At 40.5% G+C, this 26,332-nt stretch overlaps 1 protein-coding gene across 4 annotated transcripts in view; it reads right to left on the bottom strand.

Moving 5' to 3' along the window:
* The window catches only part of LOC141807280 (5'-AMP-activated protein kinase subunit gamma-1-like), a 34,135-nt gene extending 8,113 nt beyond the window's left edge, over positions 1-26,022 (bottom strand). Inside the window, exons 1-9 of one of the 4 annotated variants that reach the window (XM_074693169.1) lie at positions 25,458-26,022; positions 15,710-15,781; positions 15,291-15,487; positions 15,075-15,184; positions 4,355-4,593; positions 1,542-1,590; positions 630-739; positions 441-522; positions 247-305 (exon numbers count right to left, since the gene is read on the bottom strand). In XM_074693169.1, coding sequence (XP_074549270.1) covers positions 247-305; positions 441-522; positions 630-739; positions 1,542-1,590; positions 4,355-4,593; positions 15,075-15,184; positions 15,291-15,487; positions 15,710-15,781; positions 25,458-25,541 — 1,002 coding nt within the window. In that variant the 5' untranslated portion in view covers positions 25,542-26,022. Of the gene's footprint in view, positions 1-246; positions 306-440; positions 523-629; positions 740-1,541; positions 1,591-2,857; positions 3,077-4,354; positions 4,594-10,706; positions 12,060-15,074; positions 15,185-15,290; positions 15,488-15,709; positions 15,782-25,457 lie in introns of those variants that run through there. The other 3 variants (XM_074693170.1, XM_074693168.1, XM_074693171.1) reach the window with 3 other exon arrangements.
* Between the last annotated feature and the right edge of the window lie 310 nt (positions 26,023-26,332).

Here is a 26,332-nt window from a genome sequence, read left to right as displayed (position 1 = left end):
ACACCTCCTCACTAAGATCAAAGTTTCTGTCTCCTCCTAGCTCAGAGCTGCTCTCAAAAGCTTACTGAATCACTCTTAAGTTAAGACTCCTTGCTTGAATTTTTAGGCTGAGTTAGGAGCTCTCTGAAAGGACTCTGAGAAGCTTTGTGAATACAGGCCCAGAAGTATATCTGTCCACTGACTCTGTGTGTGTGTGTGTGTGTGTGTGTGTGTGTGTGTGTGTGTGTGTGTGTGTGTGTGTGTTACCATGGGGGACTTATAGTATCTGGTCAGGATGTTGATGAAGTCTGTGATCGTCAGCATTCCTGAAACAGAGCGAAAGAGAGGCAAAGAGAGAGCTAAATATAGTCATCCTCACTGAGTGTTTGTGATGTTCACCCTGGGGAGAAGATGGGATGAAAGGATGACACACAAACACACACACACACAGTCACACTCACCTACAAAGCTCTGTTTCTTGCTCTCCCACAGAGGAGCAGCCCTCACTCCGTTCGCCACGAGAGCGAAGAACGCTTTCTTCACCTGAAACACAAACAAGAGTCATGGGACGGTGCATTCAGGGAACACAGAGTACGGACATAGAAGAGAAGGACAACTGTGTGTGAGACAGATATCCCCGTCTGTGTCACCTGCAGCGTGGTGTCGAACACCACCAGTTTGGAGCTGGTGGGGATGATGTCGTAGCATTTGTGACACTTCATGAAGCGCATGTAGATGTCTCTCTCCGACTCCTCTGTGGCTGAAAACACACACATACACATTTTTATTACCATCGCCTTCATCAGCATCACGACATCACACCCCCAAATACTCTATTCAGGTCATTACGGTAATAAACCAAGTGATGGCGCTCAGTCTGAGCCTCTCTATGTAGCTAAATGACATCACTTCCTGTGTGTTCAGACAAAAATATTGCTGATTCATGAAGTGTGAGCTAACATAAGAGTATTAACCACAGAGTGTGTGTGTGTTTGTATTGGTCAATGCCTAATCCACACACAGCTTCCCCCTCTGCCCTAGGTTTAACATCTTAAATACGCTTAACCCAGAGTAAAAACAACTTTTTTGACCCCCGCAGGCCTCCGTACACATCATCAAACCTCCACTTTTACTTTTTGGATAAAAGGTTACATAAAATTTAGTGAAGGAAGTGGGCTGTTAATAAAAACAGCAGTAAAACAGAGTAAGAAGCTTTACTTTCTGGTGTTTTTTTCCACTTTTAACTCTAAAATCTTTTAAAAATAACAAAAACAAACCTGCAAAGACACTGCTTTCTGTTTTTTTTTCACTTTTTGCAGTCTCCCTTTATCGTCCTCCTTTAACCTTGTTTATGTTGCTATTTGCGACTATGATTAGTGTGTGAAGTGTCCCTCAGTAACTTTTCTGTGCCAGCGCTCTCTCTTTTTACCCATAATCCTCTGCATTTTCATTGTAATACTAGTGGCTGCTGGATTATGATCTCAGTCTGTTTTTAGAACCTCAGACTGATGAAGGTCAGTCTGTCCGCCTGTGTGTGTGTGTGTGTGTGTCTGGAGACTTACCGGCATCGTCTGCGTCTGGCTGCTCCGACATGCCGTCTGCAGCCTCCACCTGTGAAGGACAACAACACACACACATATACACACACATCGTCAATCAGATATCCATAAATAGAGAATGTAGCACCTGCAGTCTTCAACCCTTTGTTCCCCTGATGTCAGACAAACTTAAGAGAGGCTCACCTGCCTGAACCTGCGGCACATGAGCTGAAACAATCCAGAAGTGTGAAAGTGTTCAAGCCTTTCACACCTGTGTTGGCAGTTTGTCAGTGTTGTTAACAATGAGGTCAAAGTGCCCTCTGCTGGAGACATTTCCAAATTACTCAACCAGCTTTATCTGCAGTGTGGGAAAAATAACAACTACCACAAATCTGAGCTTAATTTGGAGACATTATATTTAGACCAGAAGAAAGTACTACCAAAAACTGTGGCTGTTTCCTAAACCTGCAAAGGAAGTTGAAAAAACAATCTCTATTAAAAAAAAACTCAGCTTATTTATCCTACTCTTGCAGAGAGACTCGAAGATAAATCTGGATTCACATTTTTATGAACTAGCATCCTAATGTACTAGCATCTAATGAAATCACACAAAATTGTAATTTATTCTAGTGACACAATTCATTTTGTTCGGTCTTTTAGTCGGACTCAAACAGAAACTAGAAATTCAAACTGAATTGAGGCATCACAGGGTTTTAGGTGTTTAACAGTTGAATTAAAGAGTGTAAAAAATATTATTTTCTCTGTATTTAAACCTTGTTTGTCACAGATCAGCTCTGAAAAATATGATTTAATGTGTTAAATGGGGGAGAAAAACGTCTAAAGTAATATATCCAAGGACTTTATCACATAATCCAAGGTAAAAGTGAATAATAACCGTAACAAAGGGTTGACACCCAAGTCAAAGCTCATTAAAGTGCCTAAAAAGGAATCTGTGTCACTGTAAATAAATCTGGATCTCAGAGCATCCTTCACTGTACCACATTAAGGGGTAAAATTTAACATTGAAAGAATCATTTTAAAGCAGTCTGGTTGTGGTTGGAGGGTTTTAATTCAGGTTAGAAGCTGTTTAAGTGATGTTATAAAGCCTGTTGTTCTGAATCATTTGGTAATCGGATAATCAGGTCTCATGTTATGTATTAAACTGTGACAGCAGCTGTTAATTTACATCAACATGTTTTTATTCTCAGCAGAGGACTGTCAGCCTCATGAATATTACCACAGCCAAGTGATGAAGACCCCTGTGATAAAATCCCACATTCAGAGCATCGACATCCCTGATGAAGTGTTGCTATGTGCCGTTAGCTACCGTTAGCACCTACCTGACAGTCACCGTTCATTAACTCGCCGTTATTAATGTCTCTCTATCTGCGAAGTCGATTCGAAGGTTTTTAGCGGAGGATCTCTCAAATCCTCACGGCTCCATCTTACATCGCTGCCCGGATGCAAGGACCTAAGCTGCCGGCAAACAGTCGTCCTCAGTCGGTAAAGATCGCCGCTGTCCGCCGCTCAGTTTCAGGTTAACAGCAGCTGCGAGCACCGGAGTAGCGAGCGGCAGCTGAAAAGCTAACGGTGCTAAGGAGCTGCGTTTCCGGTACAGGCTTTCAAAACAAAAGCATCACAGTATATAATACACGTGCCAAAATTTTCATTACAGTAAAACGTATTTATAAAAGTGAGGAAAATATTAAGTATTATGGTCCGTCCCATCAAGAAAAATATTATGGACAGCAAATAAATAACAATTGCCCAAGTAAAATTTAAGAAATATAATAATCAACACTTTTTAAACACATTTTAACACTTATTACACATTTTTTTCCAATCAAAAGAATTCAATCAAACAGTGGTCAACATACTATATTAAAACTAGATCTTTCAAAACACTTACTTGTGAATTAGTACATTATTATTATTAAGTTATTGGTACTCAAGGCTATTTAGCACTGAAAGATTTAAATCATCAGACAGATGCTGCTGTTTTAAGTCCCAAATGTCACCTAACTTTAGATTAATCCACACATTTTAACCTTTTTGCTTTTATTTACGCGGCAACTCTTCAAATTTGTTATTTTCTGTCTTACTTTGAAAGCGCCATTTCCGGTGTAGCCCTCGTTACCCCCGTGAACTTAACGCTGCTTTATCGTGTCGGTGAATCTGTGCCGAGGGGACCGACAGCAGCCGATCGGCGCCGAAGAAAGCCGGGGCTCAGAGAGATCAGGCGGTGAGTGTTTTATACTATTTTCCGCTAATACTGTTGGAAATAAACTCTTTAAAAATTCATTATTCATTGACTCAGTTACTGCAAACTGTATCGGGTTCAGTTTTAATGCTGAGGTAATGATGACTCAAGCAGATGTTGGACATTTCTGAGTTTGATGCATCAGCAAAACACTACATTACTGCTGAGTAGATCATCAATAATTAACAAAGAGGAGAAGAGGTGAGGTTTTTTTTTCTTTAAATGCTGCTGATTCAGGGATTTTGTTTGTCTGTTTGCAACCTGTAACATGCAATGCACAGATTATCCACCAGGGGGCAGGAGGCATACACCATAGGATTGTTTCCGGCACATCATGAACTGATGTTTAATAAGTGGACACAGGTGCACAGATATTTTGCCAGTTCTTAAAAGTCCTCAAACATCAATCTTTCATGTGATCAGAATAGGGGAGACCAGGGTCAGTTGTTACACAGTTCATTAGAACCACACTGGAGGGCGCTACGTTGTCTTATCAAGGAATATAAATAAAAAAAACCCAGGTCCGGACAGACTCTTTCCTCATTAACTCAATGTGTATGACCGACTCCTCACTCACCAGCCTGCTGACAGGAAGAGGTGGAGCCAAAGATGGTTGGAGGCAGCAGGAGGAGGAAGAGGACGTGGAGGAAGAGGAGGAGCGTGGTCCAGGGTCAGGAGGAGAGGAGAAGGAGCGCAGCCTCCTGGTCTCTGGACGCCTCGGTTCCGTCAGGTATGTCTCCAGGCGAAAAACACTCACCTCCTCCTGACGGGGGAGTGACGGGGGAGGAGGGGGAGGGGGCGAGGAGAGGCTGTGGGCTGGGAGGAGAAAGAAGGAGGGAGCGATGTAAAGAGAAAGAAATGTGGGTTTTAGATCCAGAGTCAAGAGAAATTAGGTTGTGGTGCCCTCTGGAGGAGACAGTGAGTAGCTGCACTCACACACAGCTTTTACTGCTTTCGCTGGAGCTGAGATGCCTTGAACACATCTAAGAAAACAAAATACATAAACTGTGAGGCATCAACCAAATGTGACTGAGGATTTCACCGTGAAACTGCAACCTCATGTGATGGAGGATGCTGATATTTAGTGAGATAAAGTAACTTCATGTGGCTCAGGATGCTCATGTTTTTGTTTTGTTTGTAACTGTGGAACTATGACCACATGTGGCTAAGGATGCTAATGTTTTCCTTTTTTACTGTTACTTTAGGCCCTTTTTGCCTGAACTGGTGCTAGTGGTAGTTCCAGTCACTTGGCACTGGTTCTGTGTGTTTTCACAGACAAAGCACTGGCTCCAGATGATCAAAACTGGTGCTTAGCAAGCACCAACTCTTTGCTAGGCCAGAGTGAAGCACCGACTACGTCAGGGGCCGGGGGCTACTGTGGGTTACCATGACCTACAATTAGCGGTGAAAAACAGTCATTCTCAAAAGGAAAGCTGCTGAGCATGTCATCTTCTGTTTTGTTGCCGTTTTGTCATTCATAACTTGAACTGGAGACGAAATTGAAGCAGCAGTGCATTGTCTCCTATAGATCAGGTCTGTGCCTCATCATTTCATTTAACAGACTAAACAGCCCTGTGTTATTTACCTTGTTTACATGACAGGATTTCATTTCTGCGCTTTGTGCGTGCGTTCACATTTCTCCTCTGCTTATTTTTTTAGCACTCTCAGCCCCAACTTACTTGCCGTCCTCTGCCCAAGTACTGATGTACTGACACTTTTACAGTGACGCAATGATGTGGTTCCAACTTGGCTCCTTGTAATTTGAAAACCAAACCGGTTCTTAAGAAGAACTTGATGAAAACCAACAAAGCAATAGCACAAGCACTAGGGATGGGAATCTAAAACCGGTTCCTGTTTAGAATCGATAAGAAATGTTTCAATCCATTGATATCGTTTGCCTTTGTGCTTAACAATTCCCTTATCAATTCTTTACATTGTGCCAGAGTCGCCTGGGCTTACGTCGACTAGCTGCAGCTATCTTAGCTTAGCAGTTAGATAACGTTTTCCAAGAAAACTCTGATTCAGGGTTTTCAGCTTGAAGTTTTACTGAAGAACTGACTTCATACTGAAATGTACATTACTCTCTCTCAGGAGATTCATATTCAGTACATTCGAAATAGTATAAATCAACTTATTTACCAAAATAACAAAAAAGCACAAGCTTGATGCTAACGTATATGGGAAACTGCATTAATATGCTAGCAGTTAGCATACATCAGTATAACTTCAGCTCCAGAATAGAATTTCAACTTTCATCACAGAAACATATCACATCAACTCTTTGTAAAAAATACTGAGAATTTGAAATGTCAAAAGCTAACAGTCAATTGAAAGGCTCATGGCTGACGTCATAACTACAGAAAGCTTCCAAACAACTTAAACCATTGCTATAACCACTTTGAGACACTAGATGGCCTTCTTGAATTATTAATATATTACAACACTGTACATCAACGTCACATTGTGTGAAATTTTAACCTGTTTCTGTATAATTATGCCCAGAAATATCCAGACTCAGGGACCAATTACATTTTATTGACTTACAGTATAAACTCAACTAATTGTTGTTGACACAGAAAACCTGTAAAGCTTCTTTTTGTACCAAGAAAATTCACAACAGGAATTGATAAGGGAATCGATTAAGAATCGGATCGATAAGCAGAACCGATAAGGGCATCCGTTTTGACAAAATCCTATCAATTCCCATCCCTAACTAGCACTGAACTAGCACTGGTGGAAAGAGGGTATGTGAAACTGCAACTTCAAGTAGCTAGGAATGTTGCTGTATTTTACTGTGAAACTGCAACCCTGTGTTGCAACCCCCCGTTGGTTGGTTAAACTACCAACCAACGTTGTTTTACAGTGAAACTGTAACCCTAAACTCACCTTAACTGTGACTTGTAACAGCTGTCTAATTCCTTTACTCTCCCTAATGTTTTGGCTTGTACAATGTCTTTCTCGTAAATAAAGGATATTTATGGACGTAAACATGAGTGAGTGCACACACACAAACACATCAGTAACAGTCTATATTTAGCAGTGATGGTACATGTTACTCCTCTTCTATAACAGCTGACTGATGACAGTAACACTAAATATATACACACAGAGACACACACAGAGCTAAGCTGTGTGTCAGATCATGTTAGAATCATTTCCACTGTGAATCAGCAGGTAGTTACTGATATCTACAGGTTACAGAGAAAATCAAAGCTTTGAACTCCCTGTGAGAGTGTGTGTGTGTGTGTGTATGTCTGTAATCTGTCCTCCCTGCAACCAACAGACTTACAGACTCCACTTCAGATAACAGAGAGAAAACAAAGTGTGTGCATAGTGTGTGTGTGCTGAATAATGTAGGTTACCTTGTACCTTACTCTCTGCTACACAGACACTACTCTGCTAATGGGAAACTCTGCTTAGAGTGGTGAGGGGAACACAAGCTGACAGGCACTTTAACAGATTAGAGGGCAATGAGTCACACACACACACACACACACACACACACACACACACACACACACACACACACACACACACACACACACAATGCAACCAAAGCTCCTTGTACTCACACAATGCACTCTTGAAAGTTTCCCCCACATTGTCTGGGTAAGTGAACATGTAAACACAGCAGGGAGCAGTCTACAGCACTGAAGTTCAAAACCTGCAGTTCCACGAGTGTCCACTAGAGGCTGAGCCCATCAGTGAGTCTGCCCCATGGACTTTATGAAATAAAGGATTTAGTCTCTGCGACCTCACGTGTCTGTTCCCAATATAGTGAATCATTGGCCATATTTGATATGATACAGGCTTTGAGTTTCCCTTCTATAGCTATAGATCGCCTGTCAGTCACGTGAGCTGAGCTGTGTCTCTGATTGGACAACCAGACAATCCTAATATCTCTTAAACCGCCGAGTTAGAAAAAAATTCACCCCCGCACCGTGTGTGCTGATAGTGAAATTAGTGAATCAGACTCAAGCTGTTTTTTGAACCAGGCGGTATTTTTGGCTTGGTGTGTACATTTTTTCTGGTCTTTCTGCAGCCAGCCTCATGCTGATTCTCGATAAACAGCAACTTTTAGCACATCTGCTAATGGGATGATGCCCCTTGGTCTGTCCTCATAAAGCCCCATTTCAAAAATGAAACCTCATCTGGTTACAGCCATAGACTGTAAAAAAAAAAAACATCTGCTTGCTTGGATCAAAGTGAGGTCTCCACAAAAACTGCTCCCCCTGGTGGCTTTCTGCAGTATAGGTTAAAAAAATCCAGCTTTCCAGTCATTCCAGATGGGCTGTGGTCTAACTTTAAAAAAGAAATACACCTCGTAGAAATGTTTCTCACATCTGATTGTTGTGGTGATTTGAAGAAATCATTTGGCTGTCTTGTATTCAATTCCTCTTTTTTCTGAAAAGTTTTGTTTTCATTAGTTATACAAGGTTAAAAACAAGGCTTTATGTCACGTTTAACGATGATTTCCAGCTGCTATTCTTGTGTATTTTTTTCAGGGATTGTAAAAGGGAGGTAGAGTCAGGTGATTAGACTCTCGAAAGAAAAATAATAATTGTTATTTTTGTCACCTGGCTCCACTCAGATTCTCCCAGAATCCCTCATCTGCTCTACTACAAATAAATCTATAAATGGTGGAGCCACACTGTCCACTCAATATACAGACTATGGTTACAGCAGGTATAGGATAAAATGGGTGTGGCCTATTTGACTGACAGGTGGGAATCTACGGGGGATAGAAGAAATATTCAATTCACATCTAAATCTGAATTTTTGTTTTTTCAAACCAAAATGCATCATTTTAGTCTTTGTTTATAAGCTGTTTTGGAAAAAAGTTACAGCTTTTCACCAGCAGAGGGCAGAATATTTTTCTATGACTCCCATGATCTGCGTTTTTTGGGGGGAGAATATGGCTTCAAATATAGTCCGTAGACACCATCATCATCATTATTCAACTTTTTCTGAGATCTGGTGTTAAAAAAAACAAGAATTTCAAATATCAAAGAATCAAAATTTAAAGTGAACCAGCAGCCCAGAAATCATAAAATTGGGAGAAAAGCATATCGTCCCAGCCTTAGAATCCACTAACTATCTCGGCATTCTAGAACCCAACATTCTAGAATGTACCTCCAAAGCACAAAGGAACAGAACGGAATGTTCCTGATTGATTAGCGTTAGTTTATGCTACTCTCTTAAAACAAATCTGGTGACCCTCTTGTGTAATTTTCATGTAACTTGAGAAGAAGTTGTAACTCTGTCACATTTTAGAAATCGATGCCAAACAGACTCGTCCGCCTTCTCAGGATTATTTAGGGGTGTCCACAGAGATCTGTTCCCTCTGTACACTCTGTTGCCTCCCTGACCGTACAGACTGAACTGATCTGCACCACGGAGAGATTACAGCACAGTGACATTAACTTAATCAAACAGAGCCTGACACAAACTGTGATTACAGGTTTAGTTATTGTGGGAAGAAGGGCTCTGCTGTCAAGGAATGACGCACACTGAGTCTGTCTGAGGGACGATAAAAAAGGATTAACCCTTCCTCTACGGCCCTGCTGTGTAAAGAGGAATAACGGGCCTGGATTCAGGCAGGGGGGTTGGAGAAATGTAAGATATAAACACTACATGTTCCATCTCTGCTGCTCCAGTAGATACTTTGCAGAGCTTCATACCCTCCAGGCTCATTAATGTCAAAGCCAACTTCTATTTTAGTTCCTGACTCTATTTATAAACTTTTTGGGGGATTTGTAAGCACATTAAACCCAACCATCAAGAAAAATGAGGCTGTGTTTGGACGAGTAGAGCCCGATTCAGAAGAGAAAGGTCTTTCTTTTTTTGTGTTTCCAGGTATACAGGGTACAAAAAATTAACCAAAACACCTGTAGTACCATGTCCGGCCAGTAGGTGGCAGAAAAAAGTTTGTATTGAAACAGTTTTTGCACTGTGGTTAAAGCTGTGCGTATGATCAAAAAAGTGAGCCCATGTTTGTTTAAAAATACATCAAAGGTAGGGTCAGCAGGAGTTTTGTTACTTTTTAGTAAGCACAACATTCAAGCTAACCTCCTGCACCTGACTTGGCATGTTAGCACAAGCTAATCCCTGGTATTTGACACATACCTGGTTAGCAGAAAGCTAACTCACATCACTCTTCATACGGTGCTGCTCTTCAAGTTCCCTCATGTAGAATAAAAGCTTTATCTGTTTGACATTTCGTTTCACTTTGGTTGTGTCTTTCTTCATGCTACGTCCACTACCGTAGCCACTCAGGATAGCTTCTTCCACTCGCTAATATCAACACGTAAAGTCACTTGCACACTGGGGGTGCTGTGATTGGCTGAGATAACCACGCTTACTCTTCACCCAGAAACGTCCTGACACTACCAAAACATCAACATACAGGCTAAGGCGGGGGTTGAGGCAGACACAGACACTGACACACGTGTAAAGGCCCGTAGGGGATGATTATGCAGGATTAGCCCTGTATAAGTTGACATTCAATTTTTTAGGAAAATCCTGCAGACGCTACATTTAAGTTTATCCTGAAACTCAAAACGCATAGGTAGCTTATCATTCGCTAATATTTTTAAGCTAACTTTTTACACTGTCTTAAGATGAGTTTGTAAATTGTCATTGTTTTTTTAGCTCCTCCTTTTGACTGCTGTACAGTATAAATTTAACATGGAGCTCTATGGGGACTAACTCACTGCTGGAGAGCCTCTAGTGGACAATCAGGGAACTGCAGTTTTTCAGACTTTCTGTCAGCTTTAAATTTAAGCTACTGTTCTGTTCAACTGTTCATTCAGCATGCTGTTTTTCTGGAGCTAAAGTCACCACCAGAGAGGAGGTGGGGTTAGTAATGATAAGCTAACAGAGATGACAGTGGTTTCGTATTTTCTGCGACACACCACTAGTTTGCTTACTGTCGTCTGAAGGGCAAACAGGCATTATCCTCTCTCTGGACCCGTTTCCCTGTATCCTTTCCCCCTCCTCGCTGCAGGACGTCCTCCGTCCCATCCGTCTCTGCAGGAGCTCCCTCCTCTTCCTGCTGGACAGAGGAAGCAGTTGGACGTAGAGAGTCCCACAGGGCTCAGACTGCCGCCGCAGGGTCCGTCTGTCGGCCTCCTTCTTCCTACCCTCCTTCTGTCCTCCTTCTCTGTCCTCTCTCATGAGCCATGATATAGACTTCCTCCTCTCCTTCCCTTTCCCTGTCTCTGTCCTCTTCCTGTCTTTCTTGTCCTCCTCCCCTGTGTTTGGTTCAGACCTCCTTCGCTCTTTCTTTCTGCTGCTCTCGCTCTTCTTCTCCACAGTATTCTCTTCTTCCTCCGTTGTTCCAAACGGCTCAGACTTCCTCCTCAGCATCCGTCTGTGTGTCTGTCTATCCCTGACATCGTCCTCATCATCTTCCTCACCTGCTCCGAATGGTTCGCTTCTCCTCCTGCCTGTCCATCTCTCCTTGTCCTTCCACTTCTTTAGCATCAGGCTGCTTAGGCGCTTCATCGCCATGAAATTGGGTCATTAAAAAAGCGTGAAACCCAATAAAAAGTTCAAAAAGACGGCGTTAGGTTGGTTCTGAGTTCATCCTCCTTTAAGAGACAAAATGTTTGATTTATATACGATTAAAGATACACTAGTTCAGCTTCTGCTTAGCTGCTTCTGCCTCACCTGGGCAGGTATGGACTTAGCTCATGTGGCTAATGCTAGCTAAGAAATATTTCAGTAGGTATTTCGGAATACTAGTCCAAACTAAATCAGATAATTATTTAACTAACACACTAAGCTAAATCAACAACATACTGTATGAACTTATGAATTAAAGTTAAAGTAAAGAATCAACCTTTTTTTAAACGACTATTTCAAAATAAATCAACCAAAATATGACAAATCCAAAAGGTTAAGCTTAGCAGTACAAGACATACTGTATTTAATAAAAATTAATCAACAGACTTTGTTAACCACGAGCCAATCCTGAGGCTCGTTTCGCTCAAACCTCTTCTGATTGGCTGCTGCAAAAAGCTTCTTCAACTGCCCCCACAAAAACAGTGTCCAAGCGTCAAAAGTTTCAAAGTAATTTCCAACCCTGAGAGGATCTAGAAAGTCAAACTTTGCAACATCAAACAGACGAAGAAAATCAAACTCCAGCAGGGCTCAAATGCCCAGAGAGTCTTTAAAGAGGAATCCTGGAGCACTTCAGATCCAGTTTGGTCCATAAACAGACCGACAGGTAAACTGACAGAGAGAGTCAGGTTCAGTCCAACAGCAGAGTCCTCAAAGTGTTTCAGCCCTGCAGAGTATCTCTCACTGTGTGTTTGTGTGTGTGTGCTGCACATGTTGGCCACACCCCCCTCCTCTCTTCTGCACTGTAAAAAATGTAGACCCTTCAGTCAGACCACAGAGTTACTGTACCGTACTGTGTTTTGTTTTCATGTAATGATGATTTTACTAAATGAACAACTTTAAACTTTCATTTACAGCTAAAGAGCTAGCTGATGTCACCTACTTTTGAATTACTCAAACCACAAACAAATGCTTTGGTATGAGAATCAGGGGCCTGGCCTCTTTGAGTGATAGGTTACTGTTTCTTTAAGAGACTCAAAAGCGTTTCGGAACTCAGTGTTCTGAAAGCTTTCATTCCGGAATGTTCCTCCAATGATCAGATAATTATTTTTGATTGGTTAGTGTTAGTTTGTGATGCTCTTATAAAAATACTCACCGATCAGTGATGTCATGAGTTAAACAAATCTCATGACATTCAAAATTGTATTATTCTGCGTGTCATCTTTGAGTGCCTCCACCTCTTTTTCTAGATTAGTAGAAAGTTAGCTAGAGTTAGCATTTTCAATATGGCAACCCCCTAGACTGTAAAAAAAAAAAAAATTTGAACGTCATCTTGCTTGGCTCGAAGTGAGGTCGCTACAAAAACCGCTCCCCCTGGTGGCTGGCTGCTGTATAGGTCAAAAATCCATCTCCCCAGTCATTCCAGATGGGCTGTGGTTAAACTTCAAAAAAATTGATAAACCTTGTAGAAATGTTTCTCACATCTGATTGTTGTGGGGATTTGAAGATATTATTTAGCTGCCTTGTATCCAGGTCCTCTTTTTTCCTGAAAAGTTTTGTTTTTATTAGTTTTAAGGAGTTAAAAAAGAGGCTTTACATTGGGGCTGCACGATTATCGCAATCGCAATCGCAATCGCAATCGCAATCGCAATCGCAATGTCAGCACACGCAATTCAGATTTTTTTCCATGATAACCAAGCAAGTCTGTAGACTCATCATGACACAACTTTTTTTATTAAATCGCAAGCACAATCGCAATCGCAATATTGTCCACCTAATCGCAAATTGACCTTTTCCCCAAATCGTGCAGCACTACTTTACATCATATTTCATGATGATTGACAGCTGCCGTTCTTGTGTATTTTTTGGGGGCATTGTAAAATATATAAGGAGGGAGAGCCAAGAAGTGGTTAGACTCTCAAAAGATTTTTAATTTAATTGATTGATTTAATAATTTAATTTTTAGTTTAATTGATTAATTTAATTTTTCAATTTAGTTTAATAATTTAATTTTTGAATTCTTATTTTTAAGTCCCTCATAGTCTCTACTGCGCAGACTCTGGCTTCACAATGGCTGCCTGTGACGGGGGAATTTTGGCTTCAAAACTGTACAATAGTAAATGGTGGAGCCATGCTGTCCACTTTATCTTCGTAAGACCTGAGTTTTTGTCTGATGTGCAATTTTAAAATCACTTTGCGATTTGGGATAGGTAAAGTAAACTTGGTCATTGTACAGGAATTTTGATTATTTGTGTTATGAGTTCTCTGTTAGTTGTTTGTTAGTAGTGTTAGGGCTGATTTATGCTTAACGCGTGGGGTCCGGCGATGTCGTGCGGATGAATGACATCATTTTCCTTATCCTTCCTTCATTGTACTTAAATGTTTTTTTTTTTTTTACTGAAATTGGTGTGACGTCGTGATTTCACCAAAAGATGGAGTGAGCAGTGTCCCTTAATATGGCTAATAGGTCAAAGTTCAGGAAGTAATGTCACTGAGACAACAGACACGTTCATACAGGTTATGGTTGTTTCTGTATTCTTAAGTGAGTTAACAGCATATTTTTTACAGTGTCCCTCCTCTCCCACTAAAACAAAAGCCCTCTTCCTCTCTGTGTCTCTCTCCATCCTGGCCTGATATGCAGAGTCAGTTTATTAAAGGATCACCGTTAGTAGGATTATGAGGAGATAATAAAACAGCAGCTTTCTAATGTCAGGTCAGTGTTTACCTACAGAACAGCAGGTCCACAGAACACACACAGAACACACACAGGACACACACAGGACACACACAGACCCCAGAAACCTGCTGCTCGTGAGTCAAACATCTTCATTCTCACTTCTAACACTCAGCTGTTTCACTCTGATCCTTCTCAGACTCTACCGTCTCCTCCAGACACAAAAACACAGAAAACGTCTCAAACTCATCAAAACCAAACAAAGCTCAAACAGGGTTTCTATGGCAAACCTGCAGGGGCCGCGGGGAGAGATTCAAAACAGTTGATCAGCTTTCAAAAACACACAACACACACACTCACACACTCACACACCTGATACTGCTGAGGTCAGCTCAGGACACCTGACTCTGCGGGGTCTGTGCAGCTGCACTGCTTCATCATAGGGGATCAGAGTCTTCTCAGTGCAAGCCCCCTGGTGGCCCAAGTGTGTAATTACAACTCTGCTCATCATGTGATGCACACGAGCCCCACAACACTTTTCATCCTCTCATATCCTGAGGACATACACTCACACACACTCCTCTTCTATCACCTCATGTGTGAACACACCGTGCATCATTCGGGGAAGTCACGTGACTTTCTTTAAAACCGTTTCTGGCACCTGACTGGCTGCAGAGTGAAAACAAGAGTACATCAAACACCAAAAGATCTTTGTTCAGAGTCTCACAGCGCAGTGTGTGTGTGTGTGTGTGTGTTTGAAGAAGTGTGCTGCCAAAATTTCTCACTGAAGTGATGCCAAGTTCAGCTTCCGGAAAATTCTGTGGGAGGGGAAATATAGAACATTGTGTGTGTGTGAGTGCTACAAAGAGATTAGCGGTTAAGCTGATTTATTTCCTCTAATGGAGACTTAAATTTGTTTTTAATTCAATGCAATATTTCTCTCATTAATTTAAATACCAACCTGCTACAATGAAAGTACATACACACACACACACACACACACACACACACACACACACACACACACACACACACACACACACACACACACACACTGTACCTCTTGCCTTGTCTCTCTTGTTGCGGGTGAACAGTTTGCCGACAGGGGAGGATGATGGTTGATGGTTCGAATCTCTGGACGCTGACCTGAAGATCCCGCTAAAACTCAGCCTACACACCACACCACACACACACAAACACACACACATACACGCACACAGTCATGACCCCCTTATCTTGTGTATTCTGGTATTAGTTGTTTATGAGGTCTTTGTACCTGCGCGGGGACTTGTTCGGGGACTCCTGAGTTGTGGGTCCGCTTTGGTAGGGGAAGATGGTTTTTGGGGAGCTTGGACTCATCTTGGAGCATGACGTCCTCGCCGGGGCAGAGAGCGGGCTGGGGGGACGATTGAATGGAGTCCGGTGAAAGAAGCTTCTGGTGGGGCTGGCTGAGCGGCAGAGAGTCCCCTCCTGCTGGACGGGAGGACACATTACAGCTGATATTTATTTTACTGATGCTAGTGAACAGTTGTGATATTTTCATCACCAGTTTTAAGAACACACTCTGCAGGTTTATCAGGATAACAGCAAACTGGATTACCTGCTCTGATCTCATAACCCCATTTTCAAGAGTACATCCCACTGTCCCACCTGAAAGCTTTAATCTGATCAGATTACAGAAAAAAAAGTTTTTACCTTCCTGCTGCTGTTTTTCTCAGCTCCACCTGGATCTCCCTCTGAGAGGGGCATCGCAGACACACTCAGATCCTGCACACACACACAGCAGAGGTTTGAGTTTTAATTTAACAAACAATTCAATAACAAGGACCACAGCACCACAAGGATGTGAGTTTAAACATTCAGGAGTGTGTGTAGAGACCAATGTATGGATGTATGCTGATGACTGTGTAGTGTGTAAGGTGGTCCAGCAGAGGGGGACATAAGGCAGGATCTCCCATATTTTAAACATGGAAGTTTACACTTTATTAGGTACACCTGTCTAACTGCTTGTTAACGCAAATTTCTAATCAGCCAATCACATGGCAGCAACTGAATGCATTTAGGCAAGTAGACATGGTCAAGTTCAGAGGATCAGCAGTTCTGTGGGCCAAAATGTCTTGTTGATGCCAGAGGTCAGAGGAGAATGGACAGACTGGTTGGAGCTGATAGAAAGACAACAGTAACTCAAATAACCACTGGTTACAACCGAGGTCTGCAGAAGAGCATCTCTGAACACACAACACGTCCAACCTTGAGGCAGATGGGCTACAGCAGCAGAAGACCACACCGGGTGACCCTCCTGTCAGCTAAGAACAGGAAACTGAGGCTACAATTCACACAGCAACACCAAAACTGGACAATAGAAGATTAGGAAAACGTTGCCTGGTCTGATGAGTCTGGATTTCTGCTCCACATTCAGATGGTAGGGTCAGAATTTGGCGTCAACAACATGAAAGCATGGATCCATCCTGCCTTGTATCAACAGTTCAGGCTGCTGCTGCTGGTGTAATGGTGTGGGGGATATTTTCTTGGCTCACTTTGGGCCCTTAGTACCAACTGAGCATGGTTTAAAGTCCACAGCCTACCTGAGTATTGTTGCTGACCATGTCCATCCCTTTATGAGCACAGTGTACCCATCTTCTGATGGCTACTTCCAGCAGGATAACGCTCCATGTCATGAAGCTGGAATCATCTCAGACTGCTTTCTTCAACATGACAATGAGTTCCCTGTACTCAAATGTCCTCCACAGTCCCCAGATCTCAATCCAATAGAGCACCTTTGGGATGTGGTGGAACGGGAGATTCTCATCATGGATGTTCAGACGACAAATCTGCAGCAACTGTGTGATGCTATCATGTCAAAATGGACCAAACTCTCTGAGGAATCTTTCCAGGACCTTGTTGAATCTATGCCACCAAGGGTTAAGGCAGTTCTGAAGGCAAAAGGGGGTCCAACCTGGTACTAGCAAGGTGTACCTTATAAAATGGCTGGTGAGTGTATATTAAACATGTGCAGACTTTCAAACATGTGCATACTCATATATTGTGGAAATCCCTGAATCTGTCTGTAAACTACTTAATATGGGTCCCCAACAGACCTCCAGAGGGAAGGGGGTTTGTGGAGCGAGGAAACTTAAAGAGACAGAAGCTTAAACAGACATAAAGTTTTTTCTGAAACAACAGTCTGAGAAGGATAAAGATTTTTTTAAAGATTTAAATCATGTCAAGCTACATGAGGGAACTAAAGGGACATTTCACAGTGGAAAATAAAAAGCCACTACTCCCTCTTTAAAAGTAGAGAAAGTGATCTGAACTGTCTGTCGTTGTGTCTCAAATGAAGGAGACTCACTGAGATGATCTCAGCATCTTCTCTTGTTGCATCTTGGGAAAGTTTGGAGGGTAAACATGGAGGCAGAGGCGATTAAGATTAAGATCTGACTGTCATAAGAGAAACCTGAAACTATGTGTGTGTAAGTGTGTGCGCCTGAGGTTGTGTGTGAATAAGTTTAAAACATGTTTTTAAAACTTGTAGTTCTTAAAGGGTAGTTGTGTTTTTATTAATTTCTCTGACTAAATGTGCCCGACTGCCAGAAAACTTTCACACTTCTCCAATTGAGAAACCAAAAACACAATTTTTGGTCTTTTTTGCTCAATAAAGAAAACGGTGATGTAAAAGTGGAGCTGGAAAAGGGCAGGACTGGGGAGTGATAGCTCTGATTCAAACTATGAGCTGACTGCTGTGTTTCCTATAAAAACCAAAACCCAGAACTACGATCATGATCTGGTTTTGACTCTCTGAACATGCCGGCCTCTGGAGGTCTACCAGTTTGTTGCAGCAGATATCGAACAACGTTGGCGTCACAAACAGACTGAACTCTTCCAAACTTTTCATCTGCACCTCGACTCAAACATCAGACTCACTCGATGAGAGCATGGTGGTGAATAGTGTGTTTCAGGAAGTCAGCGCTGACACAGCTCATCTTCCTGCAAGACAAGGCTAAGGGTTTACTCGCACATCTATCATCACTCTGTCTGAATATATTTGTGGTTACCATGGGAAACTGACGGTGCAGATCCAGGCCGAGTGTCCGCCTACACACACACAAACACACGCAGCTGTGACTTTGTTCTAGTACATGCTGCAGATTTTCTTAGTTTCTTCTTGTCTTGTTTAAACTTACAGAGGAGGGAGTTGTTGGTCTCCCTCTGCCTTGATCTGTGAGTAAGTTTGTGTAAATGAAAGACAAATCCAAGCTTGATGCAGGATCTGAAACACAGATTCACAACTCTGATCCTGTGATCAAATCAAAGTGAGGAGGCTGATAGCACGGCTCACACTGATCTGAGGAGTCTCTTTGTTCATCAGTTTGTGTTTCTGTGTTTCCCACTCATGTCCACATATGTGTTTAGATCAGAGGAGCAGTGAGGTTGTTTCTGTGTCTGTGAAGGATGATGACATGACTTGTACAGACTTGTGATGCTAATAAATTCTCAATAAATTATTTATAACCACAAAAATCATGACCAGATTTCGTTCTGTGTACTCTACATCAGATGACTGGATAACAAAAGCAAAATCATGGACATACCAGATCAGTTACATGAAATATTTCACCTCTGTCTGCTGATGCTGTGGCAAAATGTTAGCTTCTGTTAGCATGCTTTAAATCATGGCTAGACTTCAACCTGTTCGCTCTATACCAGACTAACTGAGTAGAGAAGCTATAACAACCTGCTAGGGGTAGGGATGGATGCATCAGGAGGAAAAAATAATTTACCTTGAAATCATTTCTCTGAGACAACAACTCTAACAGTTCGTTTACATCAGGTCATTTTAAAGAAAGGATCAACAGGAACTTCATATGGCATGGTTTGGTACAGTTAAGCCTGATCCCGTTTGCGTTTCCACAGCAAACTGTGCCCTCTCATGGTAAGCAGCGTGTAAGTCGGATGCTGAAAGCCGCAGCTGTTAAACAGTAGCGTGACGCTGTAGCAGCGCGACACAGTTTACCCCTCTAATAAATCCAACGAAGAAGAAAAACGCAACAAAGAGCAACAATGGAATACACGCAGCATTTCATCCTCTCTGTGATTGGCATGTAGCTCGTTGATACAAAGAACATTCAAGCTTTGTTTCAGAGAAGTCTGTGAGCCATCAGGAGAAATGCAGCCGCTGTCGGGGTAAGTGACGTTTCTTTTGACCAATCAACGGTCTGCAGTGTGTTGCTCCACCTTCTGAGAGCAGATCAGTTCATGGCACCTATACAAAAGGGTCCCAAAAAGTGGAACGGCTCGTCTCGGTAATTTAGGGATCTGTCCCGGGATAAGTCAGTGAAAATGCCAAATAATGCACGCCATACCAAGATCAACCGAACTGGTCTGCTTGGTGGAAACGCGGCTTCAGATGCCGATCAGACTGCAAAATATCAGGCATTTTCAAAGTTGGAAACTTTCCATGGGAATTTAAAAAAAAGATAACAGGAATAAGCGGGAATTGACAGGATTTTTCAATAATTTTTTAACTGCATTTACCTAGTCATATACATTTAAAAATATTGAAAATTTTGGTTTGTTGTAAGTAGACATGCATGCAAAGGGAATTTTCAGGGAATTTTCCATAACTGGGTCTAGTCATGAATATTGGCATAAATTTATGATTTAGGCCAACGTATGTGCAAATTTACCTGATACAACATTTATTAATAACCCTAATCATATTTTTTCACAAATCAACAAAAACATGAGTGGTAAAGAACAAAAAAAACATAGTTCTTATGTCCCCTTTGGCACCTCCAAACAAGCCAAATTCAAAAGTATTAAAATATTTTGTTTAGCTTCTCTTCAGGCCATGCTTTCTACTCATCAAGGACCTGGACCTCTTCGTCTTTACTGGCTGCTGTCTCATTATGGCTGGTTGTCATCCTCGTTGTCAAACAATGTTTTGTTTGTTTAAAGAGAAAAACAAAAACCATAAGTGGTGGGAAATATATATATATATATATATATATATATATATATATATATATATATATATTCGTATTCAATAAATTTAATAGCAATAAATGCGATATTTTAATAAAAATAAAAAATTTATTAATATATTGAGTACATATATATATATATATATATATATATATATATATATATATATATATATATATATATATATATATATATATATATTGGAATTGATTTTTTTAGAAAAATTCATTCCAGTTGATGGCAACATTACTCTGAAAGTTTCCAATCCACAGCTAAAACTCCATGAAACTTTTCTGGAAATGTTTCACCCATTTGCAACCCAAGATGCTAATGGGTACTTTGAAACAGGCATTTAAGGGTTTGTTAAATGTTTTAAGACAATAAGTTTTTTTTTTTTTTTTTTAAAGGCTTCAATACACTGCAAAAAACTTGAATCTTATCAAGTGTTATTGTCTTATTTTCAGTAAACATGTCTTTTTAGACTTAAAATGAACCTGACCAGTCCACAAAAATGTTTTACTTCGCATTATTCAAAGACAAAAATGTGGTCTGAATTGCCTGGAACAAGTAAACAAATCTGCCAGTGGGGTAAGAAAATGTGCTTGTATTAAGAAATTATTCTAATCTTGACAAGCACATTTTTCTTACCCCACTGACAGATTCTTTTACTAGTTAGAGGCAATTCAGACCACATTTTTGTCTTTGAATAACTTGAAATAAGACATTTTTTGTGGACTGGTCAGGTGAAATGGGCTCATATTAAGTCTTAAAGGACATTTTTACTAAAAACAAGAGAAAAACACTTGATAAGATGTTAGTTTTCTTTTGCAGCGTATTCCTATCAAAACGTGAAACCAAGATTGTTCATCTTTTGATTTCTGCCTGTTGACACTGTGGCAAAACATTAGGTTCAGCTAGAATTCTAAATCATTAATATTATTTTTTGGTAGCATTTTAAAAAGGAAGGCTAAATAACATGACTGACAGCTGGGCTATTAACCTCAGTTTATTGGTCGACACTTTAGATTGGTGCTTCATGTCCAAACAATTACAACAAAGGTGGAAGCTAAGGCAGAAACTAGCTTGGGATATCAGCGTCAGGGTCATTCTATTTTTCATCAGTAAATCCCTGAATTCATGGACACACTGAGAGTAATTCCTCACAGGGAGGTTAACTTTGGATCAAGTCTGCAACTTCAGATAAATCAAGTAGCTTTTTCAAATAAAATAAAAAAAGACAAACTCCAGATGATTCAAAATAGATAAAAAAGTGCACAGCCAAAATAAAAAGAGGTCAAAACAACCCATGAATAAAAGTCAGACAGACAACAAAGAGATTGAATACAGTGGATTGAAATCTCTACCTTCTGTTCTTCAGTTTCCAAATCAGCTATCCCATAAATCAGTTCCTGGCTCACTCACACTCCTACATTTCTCTCTCTGACACACTCACACACCTCTGTCTCTTTTCTCTCTTTCACCCCTCTCCCCCTCCCCCTCCCTCCCTCCCTCCTTCTCCCTGTATCAGCTGTGTTTGAGGTCAGGTAGCTCATAAATAGCTGATTGATAACACTGACTGAATCACTGTGCAGGGCCTGTAGTTCCACTCTGTGGCCTGTAGGAGGTGTGTTTAGTTTTTAGACTGTGTTAAATTATAAAGAAAGAAACAAGCTTTTGGTTTGGGGGCCAAGTTATCAAAGCCAGAAAGTGTGTCTGGCTAAATCATTAGATGCTAATAAGAAAGTAGAATAGATTGAATCGACCAATCCTCATGCTGACCTCTAACCTCCAGTGATGTCATTGAGAAGCTGAGGGTCTTCACAAAAATGTCACCAGAGGGGGTCTGAGATCAGCTTTCCCTGACCCACATACTGTAGTCGCTCTCGTTCCCTTGCTCTCTTGTGTACAAACATGAACAGGTGTGGCCTGAGGCTCCTCGTACGTTGTCTAATCATCGTTCTTTTTGGCCCAGTTTGACATTAATCTGCAGAAAAACTAGTTTCTCCTCTGTGTGCTAACTCTGACTCTGTCCTTCAAGGCTCAGACTATAACCTGGACACAAACAGATTACAGTAGATCCCAAACATGACTGCGGTCACTTTGATGTAATCACCGGACACACACACACACACACACATAAACACACCCAAGGCTGTTCTCAGGTCAGATTGACGCCTGATAGCTGCAGTTTGTTTGGTAGGTTTGTCTGTGAGTACGTCTGTTGATTTCAAGTCGTAATGAGAGTGACAGATCAGACGAGAGGGGAAGTTTCTAATAAACATGACAGTAAAATCACTCTTTATGCAGATGATACATTAGTGTGTCATAAACAGCTTCATGTTTTACTAGAAATAGATAAGATGTTTAGGTTGATAAAAGAAAAATAAACTTCCCTGTTTTAAATAGAATAAAATAAAATAGAATGAGTTAAATAAAAACAAAATGCTAAAAAATTAAATTAAATTAAATTAAATTGAATTGAATTGAACTGAATTGAATTGAATTGAATTGAATTAAATTAAATTAAATTGAATTAAATTAAATTGAAGTAAATCGAATGATGAATTACATAAAATAACGCAAAATCAATGAAAATAACAAAATCTAAAATGCATGAAAGTAAAATAAAATGGGATTAAATATCTTCACATAAAATATATTCTAGTAAGTAAAATAAGCCAAATGAAGCCAAATTACATCAAATAGACTAAAAAATCGTTAAATTAAATCAAATTTATTAAGACATAATCAAACAAAACAGATTAAATTAAGCAAATAAATATATTAAAAAAGTAAAATAAAATGAATTCAAGCAAAAAAAGAAGAAGATAGAAGTTAATTAAAATAAAAAATAGCAAAATTAAAATCAACTAAAATAACAAAATCTAAAATACATTAAAGTAAAATAAAATAGGATCAAATAACATCACAAAAAATAAATTCTTGTAAGTAAAATAAGCTGAATAAAGCCAAATGAGATTAAATTGGTTTAAAAAATAAAAATTTAAATTAAATCAAATATAATAAGACAAAACCAAACAAAACAGATAATATAAATATAACTTATAAATTTAAAAAAGTAAAATAAAATGAATTTAAGCAAAAAAAAAAAGAAGAAGAAAGAAATAGAAGTAAAATACAATTTAGAAAACAGCAAAATTGAAAAATAAAAGTTCTTGGGTGCTGTCCTATGAAAATTAATTAAAAACAGCAGAACAGTGTTTATGTTTATTGTCATGCTTTTAACTTTTTATGTTGTTGTTTTGTTGAAATATGACTAGACATCCCTTGGACACATGTATCTGTTTTTTTTCCTACCTGAAGTGGGTCATTAATGATATCAGGATCAGTGACTGGTGGCAGGTGATGATTACAAACAAGTCATAAAATGTGTTATTGCTCTGATCCTGAACTCTGACCTCAGAGCCCTGAAAGTATACAGCTCTGTGATTTAAACCCCGATAAACTGTTTCCACATCTAACACAGCTGTTCCTCTACTGACAGAGCCAGTATAGTATAGTGTAGTATAGTATAGTATAGTATAGTATAGTATAGTATAGTATAGTATAGTATAGTATAGTATAGTCATGTCACTGTCAATCTCATCCACCTTTATCGGGACACATGGAGATGCATTGATCATACTGATAACTGAAATAAGCTTAATGTAGACCGTTCATATGAAGATTTCTGTGATGTAGCTGAGTCATGTTATCAGCATATCAAATACACAGGTAGAACAGCAGCCTGATAATAATTAGGTTACATTGAAAATGGACCACCTCCCTAAAACATGACTGAGCAGTTTAACGGTTCAGGAATGGACAAATGTGTGTTCAGACCTGGACTCTTTATTAATGGACGCTGTCAGAGAGAGGAACAACATCACAAGAGAAGAAAGTGAAAAAAGATCTTAAGTTTGTTTAGAACTGCAAATGATCTTTCTTCAGTTGGTTTTTGATCATAACATCACAATTCCACCACTTATCATTCATCTTGGCTTAACACCAGCAAAAATGACTCAAGAGAAATACTCTCGCAGACATATCAAACTGTATTTCTTAATTTGTTTTATTAATTCATTTCTTTATCTTAGTTTTCTAAATTTTGGTTTTGAAACGTATGGTCCATTTAAGAGTCTACAACAAATCACAGTGAGATATGAACATTTTTAACCACTAGATTGGTGAGGATTTTTACTTTTTTCTTTGGTTTGAAATAAACCAAAAATATACAACAGAAAAACTTTTAAAGCCCCTTCACAGCGCGGTTTGCATGCAGTCTGGACATAGAGGGCTGAACACCTCCTGCTCTGACTGCAGCTGAGAGAGACTCCTGTGTGGTACACTCTCCTGACTGAGGGGCCGTTTACACGACAATGGTTTTTAGGGTGAAACGCAAAAGCTATGTTGCGTTTAAGCCTCGCAATAACATGGAAATGGTGTTTTTGCCGACCTAAACTTTTGAAAACAGCCTCCAGAGTGGGATTTTTCTGAAACACTGCTGACACCGTTGCCGTGTAAACAGTAAGCCGGCGTTTTAAGTGGAAACAATGACGTCACATATAGTATAGTATAGTATGGCATAGCATAGCATAGTATAGTATTGTATAGTATTGTTTTTAAAGGATGTTCACAGATAAGTCTCAAACTACAACGACAAAAGCTGCTGACCAACAAATCTACATCAGATAGAGATCATAGAGAACACACAGAGGACAACTTCCCATGACTGCCAGTGTGTGTGCGTGTGTGTCCATGTGTGTGTGTGTGTGTGTTTGTGTGTGTGTGTGTGTACCTTCATATCTTACTTTCACCTGATAAGCTGAGGAGACAATGGCTGCAGAGAATCAGACTGAGTAGTGCTGACTCAGTATGTGGGTAATGTGGGTACAAGCCCCGCCCACTTCCTCTTTGAGACAAGCCAATGACATCACTTAGAGTCTAGTCTTTAATTGAAATTTTCGGTGAATAATCAGAATTTGAAGCAGCAAATCCAACGATAAAAAACCAAAACACTGCAGTTTCCTGAGTGTCCACTAGAGGCTGCCCCCAGCAGTGAGTCAGGCTTCAATGCAGCAGAAATAACATGTTTACAGCCTGGAACAAAAGGGGTGTGGCCTCTTTGAGTGACTTGTTGGAGCTGTTAGCTGCATGCTATGTGTCTGATTGATCTCATTACATTCTAGCTACTGTCTCTTTAAGACTCTTCAAAGCACTAAAGAACTCAGCACTCTGGAACCTAACATTTGAGAATGTTTTTGATTGGTTAGTGATAGCTCTTCCACCAATCAGTGATGTCACAAGTTGGAAGCAGGAAGTTAGCTAGAGTTAGCATTTCTAATATGTCAGCCTCCATCTTTGAGCTTCCTAACACCTCTGAGTGATGGCACAGGCTGCAGACAGGGTTACAATCTGGGTGTTTTAAGGTGATTTGAAATAATAAAGAAATGAAACTTACCGGCATGTGGAGTCTGATCGGCCTCCTCTTCTTCTTGCAGCTCCTCTCCTCTTCCTCTCTCTTCTCTGTGCTGCTCTTCATCATCAAGCAGAAAATCCTCTGAGCTCAGTGATCAGATTATCTCCAAATACTGCTGATGTGGCACTGATAGGGCACTGCTGTCCTCCCCACATGGACCTGATTTATGCCGTTTCAACCTTTTACATGTGATTTTAATAATATTCCTGCAGAGGGGATGAGCTTTGGTACTTTGTTTCTGACTCAGAAAAATGAGTGAAATCTCCCTGAATGTTCATCCTTTAGTTCTGTTAAAGAGGTTCCAGAGAAATTATCTAATATTAGGAAATTATAGTGAAGTGCAAAAGCGATACAGGAAGTCCTCAAAGTGAACTGAGGAGGAGGCAGACCGGTTGGAGGATGCTTGCTGCTCCTTCCTGATCCAGAGAAGCCTGGCAGCAGCTCTGTGGCGCGCCTCGGGCTGTGTGAGCAATCAGTACCGTGAGGAGAAGACCCGAGTCAGGACAAGGATGATCAGATGATCCGGTTTGAAATTAGGAAAAAAAAAATAATAATAAAAACACCGTTAAGAAAATGTACGGAAACATAGACCCGCGCTGTGCGGCTCCATGGCGGAGCGCAGCGCCGCGGACAGCAGCGCGGACACGGATTACGCACGACGCAGCGCGCGCTCCAGTCCGGAGGAAACAGAGAGAGGGAGAGAGGGAGATAACAGTGCTGTTACTATAACGACTACTACTGTCACTGTAGCACCACTCGACTGTTACTCCTCTCACCTCAGTCCAATATCTGATTATGAATGTCTGGATCTACTGTTTCTATTCTGGTGTCAAAGCTCTGAGCTCTGGTGTTGAGTA

Source organism: Halichoeres trimaculatus, unplaced genomic scaffold (genome assembly GCF_033239565.1).
Source record: "Halichoeres trimaculatus isolate MK-OKI-2021-1 unplaced genomic scaffold, fHalTri1.1 fHalTri1_scaffold_18, whole genome shotgun sequence".
Taxonomy (NCBI): domain Eukaryota; kingdom Metazoa; phylum Chordata; class Actinopteri; order Labriformes; family Labridae; genus Halichoeres; species Halichoeres trimaculatus.
Note: the sequence above shows the minus strand (reverse complement) of the source record. Positions and strands in the feature narration are given on the sequence as shown.